Source organism: Ovis aries, chromosome 7 (genome assembly GCF_016772045.2).
Source record: "Ovis aries strain OAR_USU_Benz2616 breed Rambouillet chromosome 7, ARS-UI_Ramb_v3.0, whole genome shotgun sequence".
Taxonomy (NCBI): domain Eukaryota; kingdom Metazoa; phylum Chordata; class Mammalia; order Artiodactyla; family Bovidae; genus Ovis; species Ovis aries.
In genome coordinates, this window is record NC_056060.1 from 54,010,738 (window position 1) to 54,031,979 (window position 21,242).

Consider the following 21,242-nt stretch of genomic DNA (forward strand, 5'->3'; position numbering starts at 1 on the left):
TGCATTTGGAAACACTTCTCTGGCTCCGTCTCACAGAAATCCTGGTTAAATAAAATACTTCATGAGTCAACCCTACCTGAATCCAGATAGCAAACTTGGTCATCAACCTCTGGCACAACCCACAGCATCTTTTTTCTACTCTTCTGTGGATTCTTCCTTTGAAGTAGCTGTAGAATTTATCCTTGCCCTGCTCCTACCATCTTATCCCCAATTCAAGTCACACTTGACTCAAAAGCTGAAGTAATCTGTTAGTATATCTGTTATTTACCTCCATTTCTTACTCTTCAAATTCATACTGTATACTACCACCTAATTTGATGAACATAGGCTGTAATATTTCAAATCACTACTTTAAAACCATCAATTGCTTGTCACACATTCAGTAGCGCAGAGAAATTTCAGCCCATTCAGGTGACTTGCCTGGCCAATGGCAACCTGACCCCCACTGTAACTTCTGTCTCTACTCTCCAATGCCTTCCATGCTCTTGCCACCTCCACTACTTATAATTTCTAAACATATCTAATGTCCCATGTCTTCTGATCATTTTCTCCTATCTGTACTCTCTCCCTCAACTTCCATCTGATCATAAATACTCTCTCTGTTCTTTGAAAGCACAGTTCAGTATGTCTTCCAGCTGAAGTCTTTTGTTGTATTTGTTGTTGTTTTGTCACTAAGACAGGACCGACTCCTTGGCAACCCCATGGACTGTAGCCCACCAGGCTCTTTCTGTCCATGGGATTTCCCAGGCAAGAACACTGAAGTGGGTTGCCATTTCCTTCTCCAGGGGTTCTTCCAGACCCAGTGATTAAACCCCTGTCTCCTGAATTGGCAGGCAGATTCTTGGATTCTTTACCACTGAGTCACCAGGGAGGCCCCAAGGCAGAATTAGCAATGATTAATTAAGTGTGAAGGATAAGGGCAAAGACAAGTTCACAGTGACTATAAACTGAATTGTAGCTCACAATATTAAGAGTTAGTGATAGTGTTGGTGCCTTTACACTATGTAAAACTGTAAATTCTATCATTTTACTGTTGCCACAAAATTTAACTTATCTAATTTTATTGACATTTGCTTCATAGTTCAGTTCAGATGAAAATAACATGATTTTTTTTTTCCTCCTTAAACAGTTTTGGCTGGCATTAGAAAACAATTCTCCATCTAGCATCTCTTCACTAACAAATAATATTAATTGTGCTTATACAGTCTTCTTACTGTATTTGTACATTTATATGCACACATACTTTTATGTATTTATTTATCTATTTATAAGTATGTAAATTTCCTCTCCAATTTAAACAATTCTACAAGCCAGGATGTAACCTGGTAAGAACGTCTGCAAAGCTAATAGTTTCCAAAACAACTTCTTTATTCCTATCTACTCAGTGAAAAGGGGAGAAAAATTCACAACTATATACAACCAATAAAAGAAGCAAATCAGAACTCAGAGGAAGAGGAGAGACATAGAGTATTTCTTATAAGAGATTTTTATCAATTTCTGAGTAACCACTGGCAGGATTTTATGTTTCTAATTTTTAAGGGGCCACAAAATAATATTTCCATAATTGTATTTTTGTACTGTGTTCAAATTTCCTTTATAGATATACACATACCCAATCTCACTATGGCATCAAATTATATATGCTGTATCTGTGCTGTCTTCTCTGTATCAAATCAAATGGAAAAGTTGTTTTCTTCCAACCCACTCCACAGTTGATTTCTGCCTTTTCTTTGAGCTGGCTAAGAACTCTATACATTTGCATATTTGCTAGAAGCTTATTTTCTGTAATTTAACACAGTACTGGCTATTTCCTGTGCACAGTTCACAGAGGTATAATGTAGTGGTTAAGCCTCAATGCAGTTCAAAAGACAGAGGCTTGATTTCTTCTGCTACTTAACTAATTTACCCAGTGGAGCACTGAGTAATCTCTTCAAAACTCAATTTCCTCATCTGTCAAATGGAGGTGATAATAACTGCAACTTGGGACTCTAGGGCTGTTATGAGGATTAAATGAAACTTTACATGTAAATACTTTGTACAGCCACTGGCCCACAGTGAGCACTTAATAAATGTTTACTGCTAATTATAATGAAAATTTTACCACAAATGAGACATGCAAGAAAATATTATTTAGATTTATTGATTTCTAATGTGAAAAAAATTACCAAATGAATGCAAGTTTACATTTGTGTTTGCTAGTTATTAGTTTCCAGAAAAAATAAAAGCTAACAAAATTAATAGCAATAAACTTGACTGAAGAGGGAAATTATTATACACTCAATAGGACCATTTCCTGGACTTCTCAGGTGGCACTAGTGGTAAGGAATCCACCTCCCAATGCAGGAGACATAAGAGACAGTTCAATCCCTGGGTCAGGAAGATGCCCTCAAGGAGGGCATGGTAACCCACTCCAGTATTCTTGCCTGGAGAATCCCATAGACAGAGGAGACTGACGGTCTCCAGTCCATAAGGTCACAAAGAGTTAGACACAACTAAAGTGACTTGGCATGCATGCATGCCATGACCATTTCCTAACCTTTTAGGAATTATAATATATACTTAAAAGTTAAAACAAGTACATGTATAATACAGTATATTTAATATTCATATTTTATTATTTATATTTTAAAAATAAAATTGGTACAAATTAAACTTTAGAATGTATAGCTCTGCCTCTTCATTTTCCATGCAATCATGACTTCACTTAGTCTATCATTTATAAAAAGAGGTTTAATGAAATAATTGATCCATTTCAACATTATTTGAATGTCTCCCATTTTTAATTTGTAGCAATTAATGCAAAGCATAAATGTTTTAAACCTTGAATCCTATGAGACACAACAATTTAACAATTCAATTTATTATCTTGCAAATCTCTTAGTGAAATAAGGAAAACACAGTCTTCCACTGTCAGATCTGATAATACTGATTCATTAGTCAAAACAGATAAAAATTAGAATTCATTATATGTGAAGTATTATTTTGATATGCAAAGTTTGCCTTTGAAGAAAAATGTATTCTTTGTTTCATGTGAGTAAGCAACGGTTCTGGTATCTGTCCTGTCTGCAACTGAAACTTCACTGTCATAGCCAGCAGGTGAGACACTCAGTTTGCTCTGCTCTTTTAACATTATTATTTTTTTTAAATTCAGCTTTGTTAATATGAAAATTTGACATGCCTTAGTGCAATTATCTGCCGTTACCTTGAAGAGAGAGAACAGCCAAGAAGAATGAACAGGACTCTACTAGTAAATTACAAAGTAGCCTTACAAATTAAAGAGCAACTGAAACACATCACACCATTGCAGTTAAAGGTGAAAGTCAGTTTAAGCATTTGTAATGTGAACTCAACTACTACGGGACATTTCCTGTGGTGATCATTTTTCCCTTTTGTATTTAAGTTCTCTTGTAACAACAACAATAAAAGTGGGTTACTAATGTCATTTAAATACAACTAACGTTTTATCCTTCTGTTTTCTCTTTATATCTACAACCTAAGGTATTATTTTAATGAATTTGGATCTTTAAATACATATTTAATTTAAATATGAAAAATAAAATTTGGGATGCATCTAGCTTAACTATTAAAATCAGCATTTTGTAAGACAATGAAGATGTTACTTGGTAGTAGTGAGGCAGGTAGAAATGGCCAGATAAAGCTTTAAAAAAATTGGGTAATGTCTTTGGGGCAGGAAATAGCCAATGGAATTTATTGCCTTCAGATCACTGTTTCTCAAGCTACTTCAGTATGTCCAGATTACAGACTTGGGGAAAGCAAGTTCTGAAATTCATGTCAGGGTCAGGGAGCTTGAGGCAGTGAAGGAGAGGTGGGAATTAACATTTGCTGAGTATCTAAGCAATACCAGGCACTGGGCTAGTGCTCTTAAGCTTCATCTCCTCGAATTCTGATAACGGTCCTATGTCTTCACTTTTACCTCCCAGTTCCCACATGTGGAAAACAGTTTGAAAGATGTTACAAAACTTTTCTAAGGTCTCAGAGATTAGTCTCTCTCACTCAAAAATGTTAGATCACTAAGCCACTCAAGTCACATTTATCTTTGCATACTTGAAACATAGTCCTCTTTATTTTTACTTATTACTGATGTATTCATCATATTCAAAAATACTAAGATGGCTTACAAAATAACTATAATAAAATGAGATTTGTAGTAAAAGTAAAGACCTTAATGTCCACTGGGTGATTCCCAACAAACATCTTGAGTGCCCAAACATCAGTGGAGGGAGACTCTTTTGTAAGTTGTTTTCCACGTATAATGCATATTTATGAATGGATCTCTCATTGTCAAAGAATGAGGCATTGCTATAAAGACTGCTTAGAATTAGTTCCCTTAAATCCTTTCACTATGATTCAGCAGTCATTTTATCTGTCTGTATTGAGTGAAAAAGCACCTATTGTGTATGATCATTCCTATCTGATGCCAATAAAGTTACCATGGCAATTTTCTGCCTTTTCTCACAATAAGCTTTTAGATGGCCTGTTATGGTAAGGAGCTTTTGGATGTTACTTTACTAAACCAAAGTAATCATCTATTGTTTTGTTTCAATTACATGTTAGGATGGGAGAAGGGGGTATCACTTATCACTGAGAAAAATCTGAATAACGCTAAAGACAAAGCAGAAGGACAAGTACGGAACTGGCAAATTTTACTTACTCAGTAAACATGACTCTGGAACTGCGTAAACCCTGCAGGCGCCAACCCCAAACACCAAACCAAACAATTAATGATTAGACAATAGAGAATTATTCTACAGATACTGTAATTGCCACCAAAGGAGAAAAAAGCTAACTGCATGATGACCAGTCTGTAGCCATAATGTTAGATGCTCCCACTTGAGCAGTACTGAATCTATGGCTAGAACAACTTCAAGAACAGGCCTCAAGAGAACGGGATTAACTTTATTGCTCATGATAATCTACATCTCTGTAGGCATCAGAATAATTGTAGGTTTCTCTGCCTATATATTGGAGAAGGAAACGGCAACCCACTCCAGTATTCTTGCCTGTAAAATCCCATGGATGGAGGAGTCTGATAGGCTACAGCCCACGGTAGCAAAGAGTCGGACATGACTGAGCGACTTCACTTTCAATTTCAGCCTATGTATATATATATATGCAGACAACTAAAATTGTCAGAAATGCTACAGACTCACATTGACACCTTCCACTCTGAGAATACAGCACCCTATATTACCATGAAGAAATTACAGAAGATAGACCTTTGCCCCTAATGTCATAGAATTAGAATCCTGTTCTGACAAGTGGGGATTTGTAAGCAGCTCTTTATAGGAAACTCATCTTAGCAGGAAGCCCCTTTTTTTGTCACTTTAAGAAAGGTAGATTAGAATTAACTTTTAAACTAGGTACCCCCTTGCTCTGCTTATCTCTGGCTCAAGCACACCTCTAAAATCTTTTAATCACACAATACCTTGTCTAACTTGTCAGTTCTTTCTGTAGATCAAAGAAAAAGAAATGAAGAATAAATATCAATAAAGAACAGAGGACCAAATCTCTTACCTAGCTTCAACTTCACTTTGGAAACTTGTAATCTTCCAAACAAACTGCGTGAACAAGATTACAACTAGAGGAAGATTACAAGAAGTCAATGAGTCTGCACACTAGGCGGGTGGGGGTGGTGGGCATGGTGACCACTCTGAATCCCTATCTCAGTGATTAACTAAGATTACTTTACTCTTTGTAAAATGTCATGGCCAAGCAGAATCTTCAGAATTGGTTTTGGGGGGATGTTGAGTCCATCATCTGCCCAGACTATTGGCATTCTAATTAAAGGTGCCTTTCCTTTGCTACCAACATTTGTGAGTATGTAATTGATTTTGTAAGCAGGGTGCAGTGGGACCTCCATTTGTTAACAAGTTGAACATCATCTCTTCATCTCACACTATGCTAAGGTTGAAGACAAAAGGATGACAAGAAATGGTCTTTTCCTTCAAAAACCTTTTAGAATACTGGAGAAAACAGAGTTATATACATATACTCATAATACCAAGTTATAAATGGAATGACAGAGTGCAAACTCATAGAAGAACCATAATGTGGTACTTATACATCCTGGACGAAATTAGGGAAGATTTGCTAGAAGAGGTAATGCTTCAGTTAAGTCTAAGATCATGGCACCTGGTCCCATCACTTCATGGGAAATAGATGGGGAAACAGTAGAAACAGTGTCAGACTTTATTTTTGGGGGCTCCAAAATCACTGCAGATGGTGACTGCAGCCATGAAATTAAAAGACGCTTACCCCTTGGAAGAAAAGTTATGACCAACCTAGATAGCATATTCAAAAGCAGACACACTACTTTGCCAACTAAGGTCCGTCTAGTCAAGGCTATGGTTTTTCCTGTGGGCATGTATGGATGTGAGAGTTGGACTGTGAAGAAGGCTGAGTGCCGAAGAATTGATGCTTTTGAACTGTGGTGTTGGAGAAGACTCTTGAGAGTCCCTTGGACTGCAAGGAGACCCAACCAGTCCATTCTGAAGGAGATCAACCCTGGGATTTCCTTGGAAGGAATGATGCTAAAGCTGAAGCTCCCAGTACTTTGGCCACCTCATGTTCAGAGCTGACTTATTGGAAAAGATTCTGATGCTGGGTGGGATTGGGGCAGGAGGAGAAGGGGACAACCAAGGATGAGATGGCTGGATGGCATCACGGACTCAATGGACGTGGGTCTGAGTGAACTCCAGGAGATGGTGATGGACATGGAGGCTTGGCGTGCTGGGATTCATGGGGTCGCAAAGAGTCGGACACGACTGAGCGACTGAACTGAACTGAAAGGAAAGTATGGGAGGAACTCAGAGCTGGATAGTAGGAAGTTCATTAAGGTTTTGTAAAACTAACTTTGCTAAAGAAAGGATAATAATTAGAAAAAAAAATCTTGATTAACCAAATTACTACTTCTCATTCTCTCTAACCTGAGTAAATACTGACCACATATCAGGTGCCTGCCTGCCTGCCTGCCAAGTTGCATAAGTCGTGTCCTACTCTTTGCAACTCTATGGACTGTAGCCCACCAGGCTACTCTGTCCATGGGATTCTCCAGGCAAGAAAACTGGAGTGGGTTGCAGTGCCCTCCTTCAGGGGATCCTCCTGACCTAGGGACGGAACCCATGTCTTATGTATCTTGCATTGGCAGTCAAGTTCTTTACCAGAAGCTCCACCTGGGAAGCCCACATGTCAGGTAACAGCAACTGAAATAAGAACATTAAAGCAGTGCTGCAGTCTGCTTGCCTTGTCAACTATGGGAATCTGCAGCACCATCCAATAAATAAAAGTGCAACTTTTATGACATCAACTTTTCCTATGGCTTCTCCCACTGATTAACCCCTAGTCGTATGGCCTTTCTTGCTGCTACTCCAACATGCCAGGCTTCAGCCCTGAAACTCTGTACTTGTTACTGATTCTCCTGGTTACAGTTACAGAGCTCTGTTTCTGTCTGCCTTTCTTTAATCATTCAGGCTTCAATTCAAATGGCACTTTCTCCAGGAGTATTTTCTTAGCCTTTAAAATTGACATATTAGCAACAACCCTCACTTCTGCCAAGTCACTATTTTTCTATTTATCTTGCTTTACCTTCTTATCAACACCTGAAACACTGTATTATCTGTTTGCTTATATGCCTTGTTATCTAACTCCTCTCCACTCCCTGCAGAAGTATTAAATAACTTTTTTGTCTCGTGTATTGCTAGGTTTCCAGTTTGTAGCATATTGCCCAGTAACTGACATTAAGTTAAATGAATGAAACCTTCTACCAATGGTAGCAATCACTATCTCCAAATAACAGTGCTGCAATAGACCTACAGAGCAGCCAGTTCAGAATCCAGCAGCAGGACATAGAGGCCCTCCAGAGGAAAAAAAAATTATATGTTGTCTTTTTTTTTTTTTTAAAAAAAAAGGAAAATGAGGAAATAAAAATAAAAAAGAAAAAAAATAAAAAGGCATAGAAATGTATGAAGTTAGATTCAATAGAGTTATTAAATGTGGGCCTCGGTTCTGACATTTTTTGCACCTAATCCACAAGAGAAAATTGATCACTTTTGTGTATCCCAAATGTTGGGGAAGCAAAATTTTTTAATACAGAGAATTTTAGGGAAAAAAATCTTTCTTGGTTTCTCCTGAGGGCCCCAGTGGGTACACACTTCAAATTTACATTTTTCCTACGGAAAATTAAAACCACATGCATTTTGTCTACTGGCTAATACACAACTACAAGTGGTGCCATCATATGGCATATCTTATACCTTTTCCATTTATAATTATTGTTTCAGGTTTCTCATGACCAGATCCAGATTAATCTTTGAGACATCAGAAGTGTTTGCACTGAGCTGAAGGATTAATGCCCTGCCCTTACTTATGGGATCTTTTCCCTACAATTAATCATTTTGTTAATGTGGAGGGTTGCTTAGATTCTGATTCTGCCACTTACTAAATGTGTGATCTTGGGAAATTTACTTACCCCTTCTGTCATATGCAATTTGGGGATTTTAACAGCACTGATTCTACTGCAATTACATTTAGGATTCAATTAGACATTAAACTGTAAAAATGCTTAGAACAATGCCTGGCTGTAATTAATTTCCCATAGTTCCCTAAATGCCAATGATAATATTCATAACACAGATATCTAGTTGTGCATAAATCATCTGGTGAGCATAATAAAATGAAAATCCAAGAGGAAGCTTTTCTTTTCTATATGATATGTAGTCAGGGAGACAGAAGTTAGCTCAGTCACTCAGTCGTGTTCGACTCTTTGCGACCCCATGAATCACAGTACACCAGGCCTCCCTGTCCATCAACAACTCCCGGAGTTCACTCAGATTCACGTCCATTGAGTCAGTGATGCCATCCAGCCATCTCATCCTCTGTCGTCCCCTTCTCCTCCTGCCCACAATTCCTCCCAGCATCAGAGTCTCTTCCAATGAGACAGAAAGTTGACATCAAAAGTGACTGAATTAGTACAAGTCTTAGATAGCAATCTTATAACAGTACTCTTATGCTCCTAGGGGGGGAAAAAACCAAAAAAACTTCTTACTCTGTCCAAATAACATATTATTTTGGAAATTTTCAGAGAAATAACTATTTTAGATTTCAAGAAGGCTGTAATTAACATTCATAAAAACCTTTAAAATGATTTATTTTCTTTCTTTTTTTGTACTTTTAATACTTTTTGGATTTTCCAGCTATCCATTCTCTCCAGTGTAAACCCTATCTTTGCTGAGAAAAGCTGAGCACTGAAGAATTGATGCTTTTGAACTGTAGTGTTGGAGAAGTCTCTTGAGAGTTCCTTGGACTGCAAGGAGATCAAACCAGTCCTAAATATTCATTGGAAGGACTGATGCTGAAGCTGAAGCTCCAATACTTTGGCCACCTGATGTAAAGAACTGACTTATTGGAAAAGACTCTGATGCTAGGAAAGACTGCAGGCAGGAGGAGAAGGGGATGACAGAGGATGAGATGGTTGGATGGCATCACTGACTCAATGGATATGAGTTTGAGCAAACTCTGGGAGTTGGTGATGGACAGGGAGGCCTGGCCTGCTGCAGTCCATGGGGTCACAAAGAGTTGGACACGACTGAGCTACTGAACTGAACTGAAATGTATTAAGATTTTTTAAAAGAAAAAAGCATAATAGGGAAATGTCATGAACAATTATAAAACATCAAATTTGGCCGCTTATACTGAGTGGAAAAATTCCTTGAAAGACACAAATATCAAAAACACAATCAAGCACAAGTAGTTTTAGGAGGGACCAGGATGACAACAAAGGAACTCCTGAACTTCCCTGTACCACAGACGCACGGAGTGTACAACTACATAGTCAGAAAATCCCACTGAGAGACATCCAGTGACTCAAGGACTATGGCAAACAAAGAAGTACTTGGCAATGGGTGTACTTCACTTCCTGTGGCTACCCCTCAAGGCTCAGCCCAGAAAGAGCAGACAAAATCTTCCATTGTCCAGACTTCCCTTGAGGGATTTGACTGCATACTTTACAAGCTGAGGACTGAAGGTCTGGCTTCTTATTTAACATGCATCTAGAGGCTGACTGAGATCTCCCTAGAGTCCAGGGGAGCTGGTAGGCACTTCTGCATTCCCTCTCTGGCTTGATCCAACAATAAAACCAAATCGCTGGTACCACCTTGAAAGCAGTTTGTCCATGTATTTAGTGACTCAGTTTTTAATGGCTGCCATACCAGGGATGGAATTCCCAAATCACTTAGCTCTGAAAGCTAATGGGGCTGCATTCACATGCTCCACAGGAGGACAGCAAACAAAGAAGCAGCTTTTCCCTTGGTGCAGGAGCACCCTTTCGTTCCTCCCCCACTCTCATGACTATCTGCCTGGGCTTCCTGTAGAGGAAGCAGGTAAATATACCCATTTTCAAATTTCTCCTTGGAAGGAACTTAACTATATCTTTTCCCAGCTCTTCCATGAGGGTACAGTTTCTGGTTAGCCTGCATCGATGTGCTGACTGATATTCTCTTCCTTGGAACACTGACTGATCTTGGCACACCCTCAACTATGAGGGACAACCATAAAGGTCTGAGAGACAACCAGGAGCTTCATCTGGACTGATGATGAGTCAGTGTCAAGACTGCACATGTAATGTGCAGAAACCAACACAAAGATTGAAGGAAAATGAAAAAAAAAGTAACAACAACAAGGAAATATGTCTCAAACAGAGGAACAAGATAAATCATTAGAAGGTGATCTTAGTAAGATAGAGAATGTGACTTACCCAACAGAGAGTTCAAAATAATGGTCATAAAGATGGTCACTGAGGTCAGAGAGCAAGGCATAAACAAAGTGAGAATTTTAGCAAAGAAAATATAACAGACAAAGAAAGAATCTTAAAATCAATTTGTTACTTAGAAGGGGATCCTATTAAGACTATCAGTGAATTTTTCAGCATGAACTTTGCAAGCCAGGAGGGACTGTAATGATTTTTCAAAATGCTGAAAGAGAAAACCTGCCAACCAATAATACTCCATTCAGCAAAGCTGTCCTTCAGAATTGAAGGAGAGACAAAAAGTTTTCCAGACAAAAGGAGAGGAAGTTCATCATTACTAGACTGATAGATATATGGGTCAACAGAACACAGAGTCCAGAATGAAATTCACACATTTAATTAACAGATTTTTGACAAAGCTGCAAAAGCAACTGGGTATAGGATAATTTTTCCAACAAATAGAGTTGGAAAGATAGATAAAAATATGAAAAAAAAACCACCAGAAAATCTTACAAGTTTGTATCACACCAGACATCTAGAAGAAAACTGTGGTGTTGCAACTTGAATGTGGTGGATGCAAAGATTTCTTAAACACACACACAAAAAAAACAAATTGTAAAAATGATAAATTGAACTGCTCCATCAATTTTTTTAAGATTGCTAAAGAAATGTAAAAAATGGAAAAGAAAGTCACAAAATAGCAGAAAATATTGCAACATTCATATCTGACAGTAGACCTTAACCATTCAGTTCAGTTCAGTTCAGCCACTCAGTCATGTCCGACTCTTTGCGACCCCATGAATCACAGCACGCCAGGCCTCCCTGTCCATCACCAACTCCTGGAGTTCAACCAAACTCATGTGCATCGAGTCGGTGATGCCGTCCAGCCATCTCATCCTCTGTCGTCCCCTCCTCCTGCACCCAATCCCTCCCAGCATCAGGGTCTTTTCCAATGAGTCAACTCTTCGCATGGGGTGGCCAAAGTGTTGGAGTTTCAGCCTCAGCATCAGTCCTTCCAATGAACACCCAGGACTGGTCTCCTTTAGGATGGACTGGTTGGACTTCCTTGCAGTCCAAGGGACTCGCAAGAGTCTTCTCCAACACCACAGTTCAAAAGCATCACTACTTTGGCGCTCAGCTTTCTTCACAGTCACAACCATTACAATTCTTTAATAAGAAGATAAACATTCCAATTTGGAAATGGCAAAAGGATTTGAACACACACTTCACCAAGGATATATGGATCACAAATAAACACATGTAAGATGGTCAATATCAGTTCTTAGGAAAGTGGTAAATAAAACCATAAGAAAATATCACTATACACCTAGTTGAATAGCTAAAAGCAAAATGTCCAATTGCACTAAATGTTGGCAATGTATAAACACTCTGGAAAGTATTTGGCAATTTTAAGAAATATTAATTATGTACATATTACATGATCCAAGGAAAATAAAAATTCTACATAAAATTTTATAAACAAATATTCACAGAAACCTAAAAATCCAAATGTTCACCTTGACCTTAAGCCTAATCATAACAGATGAATGGATAAACATTTTGTGTTGTATCTATACAGTGGAATATCACTTAGAAATAAGAGATGAAGTACCGATACCCACAAACACCCGGATGAATCTCAAAATAGTAACTAGTGAAAGCAACTAAACAAAGGGATGTACATAATATATTATTCCTTTCACAAAAGGACACAATTTTCAAACTAATTAGTAGTCTTAGGCAGACCATTGGTTGCCTGGGATAGGTTACAAAAGACACATAGAAATTATGAATATCTTTATTGATTGTGGTGATGGTTCATGTTTCAAAACTAAACAAATTGTGTATGTAAAGTATTATTGTACTCAGTTATACCTCAACACTGTTCTTACTGTTTATGGGATTCACAAAGCAAGAATACTGAACTATGAACAAAGCTAGTGGAGGTGATGGAATCCCAGTTGAGCTATTTCAAATCCTAAAAGATGATGCTGTGAAAGTGCTGCACTCAATATGCCAGCAAATTTGGTAAACTCAGCAGTGGCCACAGGACTGGAAAAGGTCCATTTTCATACCAATCCTAAAGAAAGGCAATGCCAAAGAATCATCAAACTACAGCAAAATTGCACTCATCTCTCACACTAGCAAAGTAATGCTCAAGATTCTCCAAGCCAGGCTTCAACAATATGTGAACGGTGAAATTCCAGATGTTCAAGCTGCATTTAGAAAAGGTAGAGGAACCTGAGATCAAATTGCCAACATCTGTTGGATTATCAAAAAAGCAAGAGAGTTCCAGAAAAACATCTACTTCTGCTTCCTGACTATGCCAAAGCCTTTGACTGTGTGGATCACAATAAACAGTGGAATATACTTAAAGAGATGGGAATACCAGATCACCTGACCTGCCTCCTGAGAAATCTGTATGCAGGTCAAGAAGCAACAGTTAGAGCTGGATATGGAACAACAGACTGGTTCCAAATTGGGAAAGGAGTACATCAAAGCTATATATTGTTACCCTGCTTATTTAACTTATATGAAGAATACATCATGAAAAATGCTGGGCTGGATGAAGCTTGCCAGGAAAAATATCAATAACCTCAGACATGTAGATGACACCATCCTTATGGAAGAAAGCAAAGAAGAACTAAAGAGCCTCTTGATGAAAGTGAAATAGGAGAGTGAAAAGTTGCCTTAAAACTAAACATTCAGAAAACTAAGATCATGGCAGCCAGTCCCATCACTTCATAGCAAATAATGGGGAAACAAAGGAAACAGTGAGAGACTTAATTTTTTTGAGCTCCAAAATCACTGCAGATGGTGACTGCAACCATGAAATTAAAAGACGCTTGCTCTTTGGAAGGAAAGTTATGACCAACCTAGACAGCATATTAAAAAGCAGAGACATTACTTTGCCAACAAAGGTCTGTCTAGTCAAAGATATGGTTTTTCCAGTAGTCATGTATGGATGTGAGACTTGGACTATAAAGAAAGCTGGACACTGAAGAACTGATGCTTTTGAACTGTGGTGTTGGAGAAGACTCTTGAAAGTCCCTCGGACTGCAAGGAGATCCAACCAGTCCATCTTAAAGAAAATCCGTCCTGAATATTCATTGGAAGGACAGATGCTAAAGTTGAAACTCCAGTACTTTGGTTACCTGATGCAAAGAACTGACTCATTTGAAAAGACCCTCATGCTAAGAAAGGTTGAAGGTAGGAGGAGAGGAGATGACAGAGGATGAGATGGTTGGATGGCATCACCAACTCTATGGACTTGAGTTTGAGTAAGCTTTGGGAGTTTGTGATGGACAGGGAAGCCTGGCATGCTGCAGTCCATGGGGTTGCAAAGAGTCAGACATGACTGAGCGACTGAAGTGATACCTCAATACATCTGTTTAAAAGGGAGAGATCCACACATGAAGTTCTAAAAATACTCTGCCTAATAGTTTTCAGTTTCAATGGGATAGTGAGATTTCTATAGGCATCTGGAAAACTACTTCATAAAAAATAATTTTGAAAAGGTGAATACGTATTCCTCGAAAAATAGTACCTTAATTAATCAGTAGAGTAGGAATGAAGAGAACAGACACTGTGCCAAGTACACATAGAGATTTCCTTTAATTTATTCACTCAATCAACTAATATATATGCCTGAATATATACTAGCATACAAAGTAAACAAATTTCTCCCTGTATGTTTACATTATACAACTATAAATTAGTATCAAATTAGAATAAGCAAAAGCCTGCAATGTTTTTATTCATAATAACCCTGAGTACTTCATTAAATGAATTATAGCCATACCCCTAAATTATATTGAAAAATATAAAAATAAGGCCTGTATTTTTAAATCATTCATTCTCTTGCTATAACCTTCAAAATAAAAACAAAACTTGTTTAAGCCAGACATGTTTTCTTCATAAACTGGCCTGTGCTTTTATACTTTGATGTATATAGAAGACACAAGGAGTATTTTATTAATAATGCAGACCTCTGGGCCAAATTCACATTTTAACTCCATAGATTTGGGATGGAGCTCAGAATCTGCATATACATCTAGCAGCCTATTTGATCCTAATGTCAGTCATCTGGACTTCCTACCTTGTGAAACACTGTGCTTTTCTAACCAATAGGATAACTAATGATGCCTAAATGTGAAGATTTATGTGAAGCCATTCAACGTCACAATAATCTAAGTCCATGCCCCTACCACTGATGCCTAAGAAGCTGAAGTTGATCAGTTCTATGAAGACCTAGAAAATCTCCTAGAATTAACACCAAAGGAAGAAAAAAAGATGGTCTATTCATCACTGGGATTGGGATGCAAATTAGGAAGTCAAGAGATATCTGGAATAACAGGCAAGTTTGGCCTTTGGGAACAAAATGAAGCACAGCAAAGGTTAGCTGAATTCTGCCATGAGAATGCACTGGTCATAGCAAATCCCCTTTTTCAACAACACGAGAGATGACTTTACACATGGACATCAGCAAATAATCAATACCAAAATCACACTGATTACATTCTTTGTAGTCAAAGATGGACAAGCTGTATACAGTCAGCGAAAACAATACCTGGAGCTGACTGTGGCTCAGATCATCAGCTTCTCATAGGAACATTCAGTTTAAACTAAAGAAAGCAGGGAAAACCATGAGGCCAGCCAGGTACAACTTGAATCAAATTCCCTATGAATATGCAGTGGAGGTAATGAATAAATTCAAGGGATTAGATCTGGTAGACAGAATACCTGAAGAACTATGGACAGAGGTCTGTAATGTTATATAAGAGGCAGTGAACAAAACCATCCCAAAGAAAAAGAAAAGCAAGAAGGCAAAGTGGTTATCTGAGGAGGCCTTACAAATGCAAAAGAAAGAAGAAAAGCGAAAAGCAAGTGAGAAAGGGAAAGGTATATCCAACTAAATGCACATTTCCAAAGAACAGCATGGAGACACAAGAAGGGCTTCTAAAATGAACAGTGTATAAAAGAGAAGAAAACCACAGAAGGGGAAAGACTACAGATCTCTTCAGGAAAGTTGGAGATATCAAGAGAACATTTTGCCCAAAGATGGGCAAAATAAAGGACAAAAATGGTAGAGACCTAGTAGATGCTGAAGAGATCAAGAAGAGATGGAAATGCACATAAAAACTGTGCGAAAAAGATCCAAAGAACCAGATTGCTACGATGGTGTGGTCAGCCACCCAGAGCCAGACATTCTGGAGAACAAAGTCAAGTGGGCCTTAGGAAGCACTGCTGTTAATAAAGCTAGTGGATATTACAGAATTCCAGTAGAACTATTCAAAACCATAAAGGATGATGCCATCAAGGTGTTACATTAAATATGTCAGCAAATCTGGAAGACCCAGCAGTGGCCACAGGACTGGAAAAGGTCAATCCTCATCCCAATTCCCAAGAAGGGTAGTTACTAAAGAATGTGCTATCCATCGAATGATTGACCTCATCTCCCACGTTAGTAAGGTCATACTTAAAATCATGCATGCTAAGCTTCAGCATTATGCTAACCAACAGCTTCCAAATGCCCAACCTGGATTTAGAAAAGGAAGAGGAACCAGAGATCAAATTGTCAACATTCGCTGGATCACAGAGAAAGCTGGGGAATTCCAGAAAAACATCTATGTCTGTTTCATTGACTACGTATCAAAGCCTTTGACTGCATGGATCATAATAAACTGTGGAAAGCTCCTAAAGAGATGGGGATACCAGAACATCTTGCCTGTCTCCTGAGAACCCTGTTATGCGGGCCAAGAAGCGGCAGTCAGAAACCTGCATGGAACAACTGATTGGTTCAAGACTGAGAAAGAAGTAAGACAGGGTTGTTTGTTGTCACCCTGTTTGTTTAATCTATAAGCTGAGCACATCATGAGAAATGCTGGGTTGGATGAGTTACAAGCTGGAATCAAGATAGGCAGGAGAAACATCAATAACCTCAGATATTATGCTGATACCACTCTAATGGCAGAAAGTGAAGAGAAACTAAAGAGTTTCTTGATGAGGGTGAAGGAGGAGAGTGAAATAGTCAGCTTGAAGCTAAATATTAAAAAAAAATAACTTCAAAAAAAAAAAAAATAAGACCATAGCATCTGGCCCCATTACTTTATGGAAAATAGAGGGGTGGAAGTAGTGACAGATTTCCTCTTCTTGGGCTCTAAAGTCACTGCAGATGCTAACTGCAGCCATGAAATCAGAAGACACTTGCTTCTTGGCAGGAAAGCTATGTATGACAGTGTTTTGAAAAGCAGAGACATTACTCTGCTGACAAAGATCCATATAATCAAGGCTATGGTCTTCCCAGTGGTCACACACGGTTGTGAGAGCTGGACTTTAAAGAAGGTGAAACGCCAAGGAACTGATGCCTTTGAACTATGGTGCTGGAGAAGACTCCTGAAAGTCGGTTGGACAGCAAGGCGATCAAACCAGTCCATCTTAAGGGAAATCGAGCCTGAATACTTGTTGGAAGGACTGACACTGAAGCTGAAACCCAGATTCTGGTCATCTGATATGAACAGATGACTCACTGAAAAGTCCCTCATGCTGAGAAAGATCAAGGGCAGCAGGTGAAGAGGGCATCAGAGAATGAGATAGCTGGATGACATCACTGATGCAATGGAAATGAACTTGGGCAAACTTCGGGGAATGGTAAGGGACAGAGAGGCCTGGCATGCTGCAGTCTATGGGGTTGCAAAGAGTCAGACATGCCTGGGAGACTGAACAACAACAAATGTGCAGATACACATGCAAATAAAGAAACACGCATCAATGGAAATCTCATCAAATTAGACAACTGCAAACATTGGCCGACTGAATGGACATGAGTTTGAGCAGATTCCAGGAGACAGTGAAGGACAGGGAACCCTGGCGTGCCACAGTTCATGGGGTTGCAAAGAGTCGGACATGACTGAGTGACTACATGACAACAACATCAAACATCAGCCACTAAGGTCACACCTTGCTATCCAAGTGAGTTCACTTAAAACATAGACTCAGTGGTATGAGAAACAAGTGCCTTCAGGAATTTTGGAATGATTTGGAATTTTGACTCCTTAAAAATCTTAGTAAGCAAAAAATCTTATCAAAATTATCAAAATCTGAGTAAATATAATCATAAAGTACAGATTCCTAAGAGAGGGATGACATTCAGGTTTATTCAAGCTAGGTTTTCATAGGAAAAAAAAGTGACTCTGAACTCTGACATTATAAATACATAAAAAGCAAAGCAAAGACATATCTTTCTTTGTGTCATGGCTCATTTTTATACTTAGAAGACTCAATTTAGCCCATAATTTAAAATTTATTTTTGGCATAAGTAAATATATTCCCTCTACTTCCTTTAATACTGTAACAAAAAAGGAACTAAAAATCTCTGTATATTTTTAATGCTATATAATTAAAGATGACTCTGGGAAACTTTGATTCCATGATTTTATAATGTATCTTTTAATACCATATTCTAATGTATGATATTTGATAAATGTAAAAACATTTTTGATTAAAAATAAATTATTTCAAATAACTTTTAATTAGCATTTCTCAGCAGATATTTGTCTTCATTCCATGGTCATTTATCAAGTGGCCTACCCCAGCTCAAGGGCACAGTCTTGAAACAAGTTATTAATCTCCTTACCGTTAGGAAATCTACTCTGCCTTCAAGAAAAGTCCAAAGAATAAATGAGAAAACAGCTCAAAGCCACCCAAGATGAAATAAGGATTTTATATGTTAAAAGAGCAGATCTAGTACTGAGCTATCAGAAGAAACAAAAGAGCAAAGTCTCTACAGATGCTCACCATGATGCACTCTGGCATCAGGCAGAAAAGGTGGATATAAGGGAAAAAGGGAAAACAAAAGTGTAAAAGCAAACCTGATGGTGTTATCACTGCACAACAGAGAGAATCAGTTTCTCCACATTTAGGAGAAATTTGCGGCAGGTGAATATTGGTGGTAATGAAACATCAAAGGATAAAAATTAGAGTATTTACATGTATTTATTCTATAACTAGAATTTCAATTGGATTACACACAAGCTTTTTGACCTTGTCTTGGCCAGGATGGAAAATGAGAAATAATAAAACCAGTTTTCCATATTAAGCCTGAATGTACTTCATGGTTTGTCTATTTCTGCTATTCCTACAGTATTTCAGGTATGACCAATAAGTCAAAATACTCTCTTCATTAAGCAGACTGCAAATGCCTGGTTGGCAGAGTCAGCTGTTATTTTGGTTGTATAGCTTTCAGTGTGTGGGTGTGAAATAAACCCTAAAGGTGCAACATTAAATGTGGACTGGGTCTTGGATATATGTAACAATATGCTCTTATTTTATATATGAGGAAACTTAGACCCAAGGAAATTAGATAATTTGCCCAAGGTCTCATAGCTAGTAGAATTTTAGTAAGTAGTTCATTTCAGACTCTTCTAGAACAGCCATGAATTTCAGTTCATCTGTTTTACTGCCTTTCCAGTTTCAGTTCAGTCGCTCAGTCGTGTCTGACTCTTTGTGACCCCATGAACGGCAGCACGCCAGGCCTCCCTGTCCATCACCAACTTCTGGAGTCCACCCAGACCCATGTCCATTGAGTTGGTGATGCCATCCAAACATCTCATCCTCTACCATCCCCTTCTTCTCCTTCCCTCAATCTTTCCCAGCATCAGGGTCTTTTCAAATGAGTCAGCTCTTTGCATCAGGTGGCCAAATTATTGGAGTTTCAGATTCAACATCAATCCTTCCTATGAACATCCAGGACTGATCTCCTTTAGGATGGACTGGTTGGATCTCCTTGCAGTCCAAGGGACCCTGAAGAGTCTTCTCCAACACCACAGTTCAAAAACATCAATTCTTCTGCACTCAGCTTTCCTTATAGTCCAACTCTCACATCCACACATGACTACTAGAAAAATCATAGCCTTGACTAGACAGACCTTTGTTGACAAAGTAATGTCTCTGTTTTTTAATATGCTGTCTAGGTTGGTCGTAACTTTCCTTCCAAGGAGTAAGCGTCTTAATTTCATGGCCGCAATCACCCTACCTGCCTTAATTCATCTGCATAGAATTTATAAATTCTATGCATGACAGCATAGGCTTAGGTTATTTAAGAAAATGGGCTTGTTCTCTTAACTGCTGCATTAAATTTGTTAAATCTAGCATACACAACTATTCTGAAAGTATACTTTTGGGGCCAAATCCTTATAGTTAAAAAGTCACAATGGAATATGTTTAATATGAGCTCTTTGATATTCTTTTAAGTTTGGGGGATGGCATTTTTCTAAGACGGTAGAAAGAGGAAATTTTTCTACATCAAATAAAAATAAATGTGAGGGAAATATTTGTTTCCATATTGAAATAATTACACTCTATGGGGCTGAAACTAAAAATTTATACTCTCATTGAATTGATGTTTATTGAGAAAAGCAGAAAATACTTCTATAGCTGAAGTCTGTCATTGTCATGAGAGTATAAGCTGTACTTCAAACAGTTTATGTTTCCTTAATTTTAGCTGCATAAAATCCATTTATTAACAAAAAAAATGTACTTACTGATTCAGGACAGGAGTATAGGCAGTTTTATCCTCATCAATAATAGTGACCATCAATGTAATAAGCTGGGGCCAAAAATCCAAATTCTTGGTGGTTGGTCCCTGATCTTCCCGAGGAATGTCCTGTTTCTTACTCTGCTCAGGTCAGGCAACATGCAAAATAAAAGGTTAAAGGGCATGACTTTAGTTAGAAATCACTGTCAAACAGGAGGATCAGATAAAGAGAGTTATGAACAACTCTCAGATCATGCAAGCCAAGGTTAGTACATTCAGGTTTTCTCCCTTCATTGACTGGCATCCCACAGGGTAAAGTCACAATGTCTAGGCTTGGATTTCTAAATGCTTTGGTTCTGGAATGAGGTTTATCTTCCTCTAGTGCAGTTTATGATCTTGGGAATTATTATTATAGAATTTATACCTTTAATGTGATTTCTTCCAAGGCCAAAGCTTGAATTTTGTGTGTACAATGGTGTGTGTTTAAAATTTGTCCTGCCTAAGCAGTTTTTCAAAAGTCACACTGGTTTTGTGGGCAGAACTCAAGAAAGGCTGTCTGGTTACAAAGTCAGTACTGTTAAATTCTACAGATATAAAGTTACATGAATGGACTAGAACCCTCTCATTCCACTCACAAATACATCTACGTTAACTCTAACTTTGTAAGTCTTTTTTTATGTGCATATAGGTATATTTAAGTCACACTGGAATCCTTCTGAATTTCTCACACTGAGTGAATTCTCCACTGTCACCTCTAGAAGGAGTGTCATCTTAATGATCTAAATTTACAGTGAGATCAAAATAGTATAATACTCTTGAATGTTTCACATATAAACTTCATACTCAACACATGCAATTCTTTCGAACATATAGGTGAATTATTCTGGTTGTTTTGTTTCATTGGGTATTCTTCTTACAGCACTTCTTTTACATTTACTTTTTAAA

The 21,242-nt window shown here is 38.1% G+C and overlaps 1 protein-coding gene across 1 annotated transcript in view; it reads right to left on the reverse strand.

The window, feature by feature from the left end:
• UNC13C (unc-13 homolog C) overlaps positions 1–21,242 on the reverse strand; it is a 706,632-nt gene that overhangs the window by 218,812 nt on the left and 466,578 nt on the right. Inside the window, exon 20 of the mRNA XM_060417920.1 lies at positions 20,305–20,438. Within this exon, the coding sequence (XP_060273903.1) occupies positions 20,305–20,438 (134 nt within the window). The remainder of the gene's footprint in view (positions 1–20,304; positions 20,439–21,242) is intronic.